This window comes from Ziziphus jujuba, chromosome 1 (assembly GCF_031755915.1).
Source record: "Ziziphus jujuba cultivar Dongzao chromosome 1, ASM3175591v1".
NCBI classification, from domain to species: Eukaryota; Viridiplantae; Streptophyta; class Magnoliopsida; order Rosales; family Rhamnaceae; genus Ziziphus; species Ziziphus jujuba.
The window spans coordinates 11,210,010-11,222,709 of NC_083379.1; the positions used below are offsets into that span (position 1 = coordinate 11,210,010).

At 33.4% G+C, this 12,700-nt stretch overlaps 2 protein-coding genes across 3 annotated transcripts; one reads left to right on the forward strand and one right to left on the reverse strand.

The window, feature by feature from the left end:
• The first annotated feature begins 2,858 nt into the window (after positions 1 to 2,858).
• On the forward strand, positions 2,859 to 6,721 carry LOC107416677 (calcineurin B-like protein 3). Of its 2 annotated transcripts, XM_016025203.4 has the most exons (10): positions 2,861 to 3,147; positions 4,331 to 4,409; positions 4,507 to 4,664; positions 4,842 to 4,924; positions 5,135 to 5,194; positions 5,344 to 5,452; positions 5,645 to 5,697; positions 5,811 to 5,891; positions 6,024 to 6,136; positions 6,427 to 6,721. In XM_016025203.4, exons 3-10 carry the CDS (start codon positions 4,538 to 4,540, stop codon positions 6,482 to 6,484), a joined length of 684 nt encoding a protein of 227 aa, XP_015880689.1. In that variant the 5' UTR covers positions 2,861 to 3,147; positions 4,331 to 4,409; positions 4,507 to 4,537; the 3' UTR covers positions 6,485 to 6,721. The 2 variants fall into 2 exon arrangements, with proteins under 2 accessions (XP_015880697.1, XP_015880689.1); XM_016025211.4 differs by lacking the exon at positions 4,331 to 4,409 and having other exon boundaries at positions 2,859 to 3,147.
• A 1,053-nt stretch (positions 6,722 to 7,774) lies between these two features.
• Positions 7,775 to 10,956, reverse strand: LOC107416736 (heat shock cognate protein 80). Its single transcript, XM_016025267.4, has 3 exons — positions 10,722 to 10,956; positions 9,893 to 10,034; positions 7,775 to 9,782 (listed from the first exon to the last, which is right to left on the reverse strand). Exons 1-3 carry the CDS (start codon positions 10,842 to 10,844, stop codon positions 7,948 to 7,950), a joined length of 2,100 nt encoding a protein of 699 aa, XP_015880753.2. The 5' UTR covers positions 10,845 to 10,956; the 3' UTR covers positions 7,775 to 7,947.
• Positions 10,957 to 12,700: the final 1,744 nt, after the last annotated feature.

Here is a 12,700-nt window from a genome sequence, read left to right on the forward strand (position 1 = left end):
TAGACACATTTGTCATGATAGAATTAATAAATTTCATTATAAACTTATTTTTTATATTTGTACCTCACTAATAAAAATTTCTAACTCTGCCCCTGATCATGACTATATAATAGATTCAATCTATGTCTGTAAAGCGTCGAAGAAAGTCCATCTTGAACTCACCAAAGAGTGTAATTTACCTTTAGCAAATTATGCAACCTCATATATATTCAAATGAAAATATGCAGCGCAAAGAATCATATTAAAGTTGTGCCTATGTTGACCACCAAATTAATGCTGTCCAACAGCTTTGGCATTCATTGACATGCATTATATTCCACGTGCTCGGAGGAGGGATTTGACTCTGAAGGACTTATATGTGCATCAACCATCCCAGGTGTTCCTAGACTAGGTGGTTCTTGAGCGACCTTGTGAACAACCACCATGTTGTCATTGTCTACAACATTTTCATTCTCAATGCCATCTTCCATATTCTCATATATATATATATATATATATATATGTTCTGTACCGTGTTCCACTACCATATTCTCATTAACGTCGGCATCATCATTTGCATCGTTCATACCATCGTCTTCATCATCATCAGCGACCTCTTTTATATCCTCATAGATGTTTTTAGTGACGTTAAGATTGGGTACATGCTACATGGACCATAATGGCTGTAAGCTGAGCCATTGTGTCAAAGTGCTAATAGGTTTTTCCAGTGATTTTCTTGGTTTTTTTACTAGTTTTCCAGTGGTTTCTCGGGCTTCGATGCAATGCCTTGCTCAAAATGGTATATGGTCCACAACCATTGTCTGAAAAGAATTATATAATTTTTAAAAAAATGTAATTTCTTTTAGTTCAGAGTTAAATTATATTGTCAAGCCCTACAAAATTGTCAACGTTTAAAGATTGGTGTCTCTTTATATTCATTTTTGAATTATATTCATTTTGTTTATATTTCTATAAAACATATTTATTAGAAATTTGATATTTTGGTATTTATTAAATATATAAATATATATATTAGATATAAATATCTATTAGATATATAGATTTATAGGTTTTGACTATAAAAAAGAAATATTAAAAGATATCGAATAGAGATAAGAAAAAATAAGCACAAGCAGATAGCAGGAATCGAACCCACATCGTTAGCTTAGAAGGCTAGGTGTTATAGTCGACGTTGATTCATCCGGCTTCTTTATGGAAAATAAATACATTTCCAGATATCAATGAAATTAAAAAAAAATTGACCCATAACATCTATATCAGCCTTTGAGTTTGAATGCATTAAAAAATGACCGAAGCATTAGCCCTGTCTTATCCTTGGGCTAAGGGCCCATAGAGTGGACTGAGAATTTCTTTTACTTCATAGTTAAATTATATTGTCGAGCCTACAAAATTGTCAATGTTTAAAGATTGGTGTCGCTTTATACATGACCTCCATATCTATTCTCACTACATTTTATAATATAATTACTAAAATCTTGTTTTTGTTTTGTTTTTTTTTTTTAAATTGTTCTATTATTATTTGTTAAAACATATATATATATATATATGTAGACTCAGCATTGTAGGTTTTTAAATGTAATTATTTATTCTAAATAAGTATACTTTGAAACTTTTATTGACTTGTTTAGATCTGTAAAAAGAACATAGAAAAAGATGGAGAGAACATAATAATCAATAAAGTTCGCATGATGTATATATTATATTAATTTGAAGAGTGCGGAGACCACTTACCCATGTAATATAACTGTATGAAATTATATGTGGAATACAATGATTAATTACTTGTTTAAAGTATCTTCAACAGTGTTCTTTTTAAAAAATATATATATATAATTTCTGAATTAAATGGATCTGGAAGAATTTTAAAAAATAAAAATCAATATAAAATAGGAATATTTATTCATTGAAATTAAAAAATTAAAAATGAATAGATAGTTCCTATGGTAAGAATATTTATTTTTTAAATGAAAGAATAACAATTTTTATCTTTTTGAAAGACATAACTATTTCTTAATGACCGAAAGAATACGTATTCTCATGAAATATATATTTTTAAAATTTAAATAATTATGATTCATATTCTCTTTTTTTGTCATTTTTCCTCCCTATACAAAAATAATATTACAAAAATTGAAATATAAAAATATAATTAGTAAATTAATTAAAATTATACATGGAAAATTGTATAACAATAAATAAATTCATTAAAAGTTTTATATAAAATATGGTTTTGGCTCTGAATTGGAGAGTCAAAATCCAATTTTTACTATAATTCTTCATTTTAAAGAACCCATAGCCCATTAAAGTTGAAGAAAAAAAGAATTATAATTTTTTAAAATAAATAAGAGAAAACTTTTAAATAGTCCAGTGAAAACACTTTATTTACATGAAAACATGTATGGATAAAAAATTTTTAAAAATTATTTAATTATAAATTTCTATAAATTTATAATGACGGTATAGATATTAAAATATTTATCAAATAGTATATGATAAATAAATTAATAATTTTAATATTATTGTTAAATTTATAGTAAACTGTATAAACAATACCACAAGAAAAATTTTAATAACTATCATTGTTTGCAAAGAAAATACGGATTAAGCAATCAATCATTTTTGTAACTTTGTGGAGGATTCCGTGCCAATAGTTTTTGGGTGGATGTGTGCTAAAAAATATTATTTTAATTTTAAAATTAAAATAACTTTTAGCAAAAGTATATATTTAAAAATATTTTTACATTTTATATATGTCTATGGATATATATTGACAAGAAAGTATTTTTAAATGTTTGTTGCCCATAGAAAAAATGTATTTTTAAATGACTATCTAACTCAGGCAATTGAGAAAAATCAAAACAAAAAGCAGATGCATAACAAGCAGCAATAATTGTTATCTGTCAACGAAAGGAACGGCGCCGTTTTGGATATTGGTTTGATAGGAGAAAGACGTCTTTGGCAAAAGGAGTTTCTCTCCCTCTTGCTCTCTCTGTCTTTCTTTCTATCAACATCTTCATGCTCACAACTCCATCGGATTCGTCACCTTTCACAAAAGCTTCCAGTGTTGCCACTGCCAAACACCTCCCATAAACACCTTCTCTAACCCCTCTACTTTGGGACCCTTTTCTCCTCTTTCTCCCTCTATAGGTAAAGTCTAAACTTTATTTATTTATTTATCTTTCTTTCTTTCTTTCTTGTATCTTATGATCCTTCATGATTTGAATCTTGCTGAGGTTTTTGTTGTCTGGGATTTTTCCTACTTCTGTATGGCTTTCTGATTTTGTTACTGGGATCTTGGGTTGGCTTCAGTTTATGGCTTTTGGATTTGGAGATCAGTGAATTTTGGATTGATGTTATGGATGTTTTATACATAATCTGCTGAATAGGTGTATGGTTTTGGATCGTTTGTCGATGATTCTGCATTCTGATTGTATTGTTTGTTTCAAAATTCAATCTTTTCGGTTGATATTATAAGTTTTTTTATCCCAATTTATGTGAATTTTTGCGTATTCGAATTGAGTTTGTAAAATTTGCTGGTGATATAGTATCTGAATTATGGGTTTTTAGGGTAGTTAGGAAGGAAGCTGGGTGTATCGATTTAGAAAATTAAAAAAATAAAAAAATAAAAAACCCCTTTTTTTTTTTTTTTTTTTTTTTTGGGGGAATTCCATGGTTTGAATCGAAAATTGATCATGTAATGCTGTTTGATTGATATCAGCTGCCAACGCTATTGCAATTGTTGCTGGCTTTATGAGTAGCTTTGTAGCTAGCTATAGCAGTAGCTCTGGACGTCTACTGTATTTGCCGCTTGTTCTTCGAAGTATGGACTGCTATAATAAGTGATTTAACATAGTATGGTTCAAGCGATGCCAATCTGTGGCAGAGTTCCCCCAAGCTTAACTTTATTGCCCTTGTCCTCCCTCACAAGTTGCTTTAGTTTTTCTTCTAGGTTTATTTCAGTCATTTGTTGGCCACATGGCTTCCTGCTAGAGGATTGAAATGAAACCTTTTGGCTATGTACTTTAAAATTAACCAACCACCTTTTGCATTTTAAAACATTAGAGTCTTGTTTGTACATGTCATTAAATTTTATAGTGATTATCATATCATATAACCTCTCCTATTGTCTGGAAACTTTATGAATGATTGGAAGCCTTTCTTTTACCTTCATTTGCGACTTGGAATTACGTAGCCATTGTGATATGAAAAATGATGTGCACATTGTTTATTTGAGTCAAGTATTCTATTTTTCTGGAGGTTCCCCCTCATCGTAGGCTTCTTAAGTATCTCATGTCATGTCTGGCAATAACACACCTCATTCATTTTTCAGAAAGATAGTTTTGGCAGCTCAAATTTTTAAGGATCTCAATATTTGGGCTTGATTAGAAGAAACAAGAAATGGTTAAAAGGTTTATTCTTTGTTTCCTTGCCTTGGGGTTCATTATTTCACAGGGAAATGGTAACATAATTTCTGCTTTTCTTCTTTTGACCTTGGTCTTGGAACAGGCATGGAGTGTTTTGATTTGCAGAAAATATCATGTTGCAGTGCATAGAGGGACTCAAGCATTTATTTGCTGCTCTACTGCGGTGCTGTCATCTTGACTTGTATATTAATCAACCAAGGGGCCTAGAGGATCCTGAAGTTCTAGCTAGGGAGACCGTGTGTATGTTACTGACTTAAGATATTTTATAATATTTGAAATATGTGCAGCTGTTCTTTCATTCATTGATCTTCTTTAGCCATGATAGATGAAAATTCACTTTTCCTTTCCATATTCAAATACTTTTCCCATAGAACCTCCAAAACCGGATACTGAAAACGGTTGTGTTTTTTGGTGCAGTCAGCGTAAGTGAAATTGAGGCACTTTATGAACTTTTCAAGAAGATTAGCAGTGCAGTGATTGATGACGGGTTGATCAACAAGGTTTGTCTTATGAAATCCTGTACTTTATGCATTTACTTATTTTCTATACATCTTAGTTTTAGCATTTCTTTGTTGTACTGGCATTCTCATCTAAACTTCATCGATCTCGTTTGTTTTGGTGCTACTTTTTGTTAATGTAATCTTTTTCCATCAAACAGATTCTAGTATTCTGTAATTCATTTTTTATTCTTAAAACTCGTTTCTTTTAAGGAGGAGTTTCAACTGGCATTATTCAAGACAAACAAAAAAGAGAGCCTGTTTGCTGATCGGGTAACTTTTTCACTTCTATGACATGTTATATCTTTATTGCACATCTGACAGTTTGCTGTAGGATCACATCAGTTGCATACTCTTGTCATTGTAGTTTTAAATTTGGCTGTTAAGTGTCTCAATAAGCTGTATTCTCTTGTCAATTTCAGGTATTTGACTTGTTTGACACAAAGCACAATGGAATACTAGGTTTTGAAGAGTTTGCCCGTGCCCTTTCTGTCTTTCACCCCAACGCTCCAATTGACGATAAAATTGAGTGTATGTTTATTGAAATTTATAGATATATCCATATGATTGTCTGTCTACCTCTTTATCAAAAAGCGTTTCTCAAAGACATAGATTGGTGGCATATGTGCACCTATTTGTGACTAAACTTAACTACTGAATATTTATCATTCTTTTTCTGTGGACTTTGCTTCGTATTTAAACCTTCTTATTATCATGTTCCAGTTTCTTTTCAACTGTATGATCTCAAGCAGCAAGGTTTTATTGAAAGGCAGGAGGTAATATACTTTGTTTCTGGGTCAACATTTTGTGATCTCCAATTTGGATTTTGAAGCTTCTTTTTTATATGCTTAAGACGGTTCAAATTATATACTGTTTGTTCTGTATCTAGGTGAAGCAAATGGTAGTGGCTACCCTTGCAGAATCTGGCATGAATCTATCAGATGATGTGATTGAAAGTATAATTGACAAGGTGCTCCTATAAAACTGATGTGATTAAATTTTCTGTATGGCACTTTGATTACCTTCATATATCATATGCAAGAAGTTTGAATCCTTAGAAAAAGTTATTTGAGCTTAACTTCTTTTTGATGTTTTGTTTTAGACTTTTGAGGAAGCTGATACAAAACACGATGGAAGGATTGACAAGGAAGAGTGGAGAAGCCTTGTTCTGCGACACCCATCTCTTTTGAAAAATATGACGCTTCAATATCTCAAGTAAGTTAGAACTGTGATATTTCTTTTGTTTTAACAGACCTTTTTATTTTTATTTTTAGACCTTGTACCTTAACCATTCAATAATGTAATGACGAGGCCAGAAAAGAAAATCAAACATGACTTGCATTCATTGGCTCTTCTTGGATATAAATACAATAGAAACATGTGAATGAATTCTCTTTATCAACATAATGTTTAGAATGCTACTGAAATCTCTTTTCCAAAATGTTATAATAGAGCTATTTGCCGAAAAGGAAGATCTGACTACATATGTTGTTTTTTCGCTACAGGGACATCACCACAACATTCCCGAGTTTTGTTTTTCACTCGCAGGTGGACGATACCTGAAGTTACAATTTTCTTTTAAGTGAACTGGCATTTTAATTATGTTTTGTATATTTCTAGACAATGTTGCCCTCTCATATACACGCGGCCACGTAGAAATTTTTTTCGTCATATTGGTTATTTTATTGAAGAAGATTATTGGCTGTGTGTATTTGTTTTCAATGGCTGAACTTTCAGTGCATGTTGTGGCTTTTTTGGATTGGAATTTGAAATTGAAAGGTGTGATGGTTTTGTCTTCCATTTGATTATTCTTCTCTACCGAGTTAAAATTAGTCATTATTTTTTATTAGCTGAAAAGTTTTGCCATTTTAGACAACCTCCAATTGTCATACGACGCAAGAGACCATTTTTATTTTCTTAAGCCCTTTAATCTGCACTCTTATTTCCCGCTTTCTTTGAAGTATCATGAACAATTCTTGTAGGCTGAGCCGTTTTTTAAAGGAAATATAGAGTAGCAAAAACATTTAAATAGGTTTGATTCCATTATGAGATCATAAAAACCCACTTTCCCAAGATCTCTTCCTTCTTTCCGGGATCGAACATCAATTGCAACGATTCCATAATGGGGTGAAGAGAAATGAGACTGTTACAAATTAGTAAGCCCTTTAATTTGGCTTCCATTTTCAATTTGTTGGCTTTCAATTGTGTTTAAATCTTTCTTATATTTTAATTTTTTCAATCGTTTCGATTGAGACCTTCATATTGGGGATAAAAAATAATAATAATAATAATGAAAAGTTTGATCAAAATAAATAATCTTTTGTAAAATCCCAATATTCATCGACTTAGAAAATAAAAAAGGTGTTTATTTCAAGGGTTAACTAAGTAATATACATTATTGAAAGTTGAATGTGAAAAACCTACAAAATTAAAATTGAAAATCAAAAACAAATTGAAACTAGAGGATGGAAAAATAGAGGCGAGAGAGAATAGGAAACGCCCGTCCTCGTAAACCCTTGTGAGAAAATCATAAAAATTTCGTCAAGCTAGACAGACCCAAAAATATAGTGAAAATTTAACTTCTCATTTCGAGGAGTCAAACCATTCTGCCGCAAAACAGAAAGGCTAATTAATAAAATAAAAACTCGCATTGGTTTGTAGGCTTCAAGGTGCCATTCTGCAGCCGATGGAATGTCATTATAAAATATTGTGCCCAGGGTTAACTCATGGAAAGGTCTATCAAAACTGTTCCAACTCATACCTCCCAACACCTCGAGGAGTAAAAGACCAATATTAGCGTAAAACACATCAACATGCTCACTTTCACCGTGAAGACCAATATAGACAAACATGTAGGAAAAGCAGAAAATATCTAACTTCACCGCAAGTAATATAATATCCAAAAAGACAGATATAAAAGTTTTAGTTCCAAAACAATCCTTCTGATGCTTCATCATTAAGAGAACACTACTTTTAATAGGAAAATTAAAAATTAAAAATAAAAATGAAAACGAATCGAGACCCGTTTAGTCGACTTCCTCCATCTTGCTTCCCTCAGCGTCAGCATCAGCATCCTCCAGTGGGGGCATGTCAGCATCGCCATCACCAGCTTCCTCATCGATGCTCAGTCCAAGCTTCAACATCCTGTGAATTCTGTTGCCAAAGGTGTTGGGGTCATCGAGGCTGAAACCAGAAGTGAGGAGGGCAGTCTCGAACAACAAGAGAACAAGGTCCTTCACAGACTTGTCGTTCTTATCAGCATCTGCCCTCTTCCTGAGCTCTTCCATGATGGGATTCTCCGGGTTGATCTCCATGGTCTTCTTGCTGGACATGTAGCCAGCCATGCTGTTGTCCCTCAATGCCTGTGCCTTCATGATCCTCTCCATATTAGCAGTCCATCCGTACTCACCAGTCACCAAACAGCAGGGAGAGTCCACAACACGGTCAGACACCACAACCTTCTCAACCTTGTCACCCAAGACATCCTTAATCACCTTGCAGAGACCCTCGAACTTCTCTTTCAAGGTTTCTTGCTTCTTCTTCTCATCTTCGGTCTCATCCAACTTCAAACCCTCCTTGGTTGCTGAGACAAGCTTCTTGCCTTCGAATTCCTTGAGCTGACCAACAGCATACTCATCAATTGCATCAACCATGTACAAGACCTCGTACCCCTTCTTCTTCAACTTCTCAAGAAAGGGGGAGTTCTCAACAGCCTTCTTGCTCTCACCAGTAATGTAGTAGATGTCATTCTGACCCTCCTTCATCCTGGTCACGTAATCCTTCAAGCTGGTCATCTCATCACCACTCTTGGTTGAGTGATATCGCAGCAATTCAGCAAGCTTTGACTTGTTGGTGGAGTCCTCATGGATGCCAAGCTTTAGGTTCTTGGAGAATGCCTCATAAAACTTGTTGTAGTCCTCCTTGTTCTCTGCAATCTCAAAAAACAGCTCAATGCACTTCTTAACCAAGTTCTTGCGAATGACCTTCAAGATTTTGTTCTGCTGCAACATTTCTCTAGAAATGTTGAGAGGAAGATCCTCGGAATCCACAATACCCTTCACAAAGCTAAGGTATTCAGGGATGAGCTCCTCGCAGTTGTCCATGATGAAGACTCTGCGGACATACAACTTGATGTTGTTGGGCTTCTTCCTTGTATCAAAGAGATCAAATGGAGCCCTCTTCGGAACATAGAGGATAGCCTTGAATTCCAGCTGGCCCTCAACTGAGAAGTGCTTCACAGCAAGGTGCTCCTCCCAATCATTGGTAAGACTCTTGTAGAAAGCAGCGTACTCTTCCTTTGTAATCTCCTCTGGCTTCCTCATCCAGATAGGCTTTTGCTTGTTAACCAAAGACCACTCATGCGAAACTTCCTTGATCTTTTTCTTCTTCTTCTCGTCTTTCTCCTTTTCCTCATCTACATCCTCAACCTTCCCTTCCTCATCCTTCTTCTCTTCCTCGTCCTCATCATCAGAAATCTCTTTCTCAGTGGTTTTCTCAATCCAGAGAGAAATAGGATAGCTAATGAACTCAGAATGCTTCTTGATCAAATCCTTGAGCCGGCGCTCCTCAAGGTACTCAAGCTGGTCCTCCTTGAGGTAGAGAGTGATCTTAGTACCCCTCCCAAGGGGCTCACCAGTAGTATCCCTGGTCACGGTGAATGAACCACCTGCTTGGGACTCCCACACATACTGCTCATCATCGTTGTGCTTAGTGGTAACAATGACCTTCTCAGCAACAAGGTAAGCCGAATAGAAACCAACACCAAATTGACCAATCATGCTAACATCAGCACCTGCAGCAAGGGCTTCCATAAACTCCTTTGTCCCTGACCTAGCAATAGTACCAAGGTTGTTGACCAAGTCTGCAGCACACACCATTTAAGTCAGGCACAATCGCCCAATCATGATTTGAAAAATAAAAAATAAAAATGAAATTGAAGTACCAAAGCATATAAAACAATTTGATGCTTACCAGCTTTAGTCATACCAATACCACTGTCAATGATGGACAGAGTATTGTTGGTCTTGTCAGGAATAATGTGAATGAACAACTCTGGTTGAGCATCGAGTTTGCTCTTGTCAGTTAAACTCTCAAATCGGATCTTATCCAGAGCCTGTAAATTAGAAGCTTGATTAGATAAGAATCATGACAAATTTTACTCTATTCATCGCCGACTACAGAAAACCAATAAATAATCTACAAAATTAATTAAAAACCCATTAGATAGAGCAGGATATAACCAAACGCAAACGTTTCTTGGTAGGCAGCCCAAGAGGTTCCATGTTAAAAACAAATTACTAAAACCACAAACAGCAGAGATTGAACCGTCACATGGACATTTAAAACAAAAAAAAAAGGTCATCAAATCATATTCAGCTTTTAAATTACAACAATAAAATTCAACATCGAAGTATATTCACAATCTGAACCAAGACGCGATATCCTCAATTTTTCAGACGTTAGTATACAGTAAATCCAAGCCCTAAGTACTAATTTACATATAATCTATCATTTACATTGTAATCGAACATCGACGACCAACAGTCAACGTTACAACAAAAAAAATTACGTATGAATAAACACAATAACCATCCATGAACAACACAAACAATATAAACAACAAGAAGAAAATATTGATCGAATTTTCATCTAGTTTTCTTAAATGAAAAGAAAACAGAAAAAAGCTAATACCAATTAAAAAACAACTAAAATACACAAATATATATATACACAAAAAAAATCAACAATAATCCAACGAGAATAGAAGGAAAAGATAAAAAAAAGGCAAAGAAGAACATACGTCAGAAGCATTGCTGATGAGCTCACGGAGAAAGATCTCCTTGTTGCTGTAGAAAGTGTTGATGATCAAACTAAGAAGCTGGTTGATCTCAGCCTGGAATGCGAACGTCTCTGTATCCGCCATAGCTACTAGATCTCAAAAGCCTTTAACTCGCTCTTTGTTAGGGTTTTGCAGAGTAAAAGAAAGAAATTGCAAAGTATTGAAACAGAGGAGGTAGTCGTCGCAGAGTGTGTGGAAGAGAAGGTTTATATAGGAAAGCTCTTTAGGGTTTCTAGATCCTTCTATTGCTAATTAATTGGATCTGAATTTTGAAAATTCATATTTGAAGAGTTGTTGTCTTACCCATGAAGGAATAGGGTTTGTATTGAACCCCTTTTTACCCTCCGCCACGTGTGTGGTTGTAGAGGATTTCGTCCAACGGCTTCAGGATCTAGAATCCTCTATTAAACGACCCAAGTCTATGGACTTTGGAGCTTCCATCGTTGGTTTTCGTTTTTCCTTTATTGCCATTTTCCAAACGTACATATTTACCAAAATAAAAAAATTTCCCAAACGTATACATAGACTCAAATTTTAACAAATTAATGCATAAAACTACATATATTAAATAAATTTATCATAATTTGGATAAACATTTTTTTTTTTTTTGCTTTTTAATCCAAATACAGTACTACTAAATATTGTTATATTGATTAGAATAAAATTTTATTGTTTTTAATGTAGATGATAAATTACTAAAACTATAGAGAATATATTAATTTATCAAATTTGGATAAATATTGTGCTTTTTATTCTTTTTTTTTAGCTCCCCACCCCCCCCCCCCCCCCCCTTCTAATGCCTCGGCTTATTCTTTTTTATCCAAAGTCCATAGATTTTAGATAAATATTGCTTCAGTCCGTTTATGGTGTGGACGGTTCTCATGCGAACTATAGTATTGGTGACAGTTTTTCATAGTATTGGTGATGATTTTCTAAAAAACCATCGTTAATACTATGAAAAACCGTCACTAATACTGAGGTCCTCATACAGACCGTCGTCACCATAGAATTTCCGAATATTGCTTATAGATTTGTCCTAGATTTTGTTATTTTTGTTTTCTCAAGAAGTAATTTGTTATTATTTTTGTTTTCTTGAGAATTATTTTGTTATTTCTTAAAAACAGGTACTTTTTTCTTTTGTTACAAATGACCAATGGATACTTTGACACATAATTTGCATTCAAAATTTAGTTCTGGTACAATATATTATCCTTTGATCGTATTACGAGTTAACATTAGATGCTGAATTGAACATTTGAGAAACGAACCAAAAGACAAAAAAGAATGGAGACAAATTAAACAATTTATTTAACTAATATAATCATCCATAAAATTATAATAATTAATAATTAAATAAATCTTTTTAATTGAGACATAATAAAGGTTCTATTTTAAGAAACTCGGTAATTTTTTTTTCAAGAAAAATTTAATCAGAATAATTATTAATTTAAACTTAACTGACCTCGTAGTATTGCCACTATAAATGTCAAGCACAAAAAACTAGAGGTTAAGATGTGCATATTTAAAGTGTCAAAAACAAAAACAGATGTTTTATCCAAGCCAGCAATAATGCTCTTTGTTTAAAGCAAACTAAGAAGCGATAAAAGAGAAAAGAAAAAACTATAGAACAACAAAGGCTATTGTACCATTAATACCATACTGAAATGTCAAGCATAGTCCACAAAAGCTCTTCAATTCTTAAAGCAGAGACAGATATAAAACAGCAGAATCTAGCACACTTTGCCCGAAAATTCAAATTGCTCAAAAATTGACGGATTACTAGTTTTATTTTTATGTAGTGAAAGTCTAAATTTATTTATTTTTTTTAAAAATGCATATAACATTTGTCCCACCAAAACAAATTTAAGACACACTAAAACTTTTAATAATTAGTTATGTAAGTAGCTTTTTTGTTCCGGCTGTCCTCAGCTAGTTTGTAT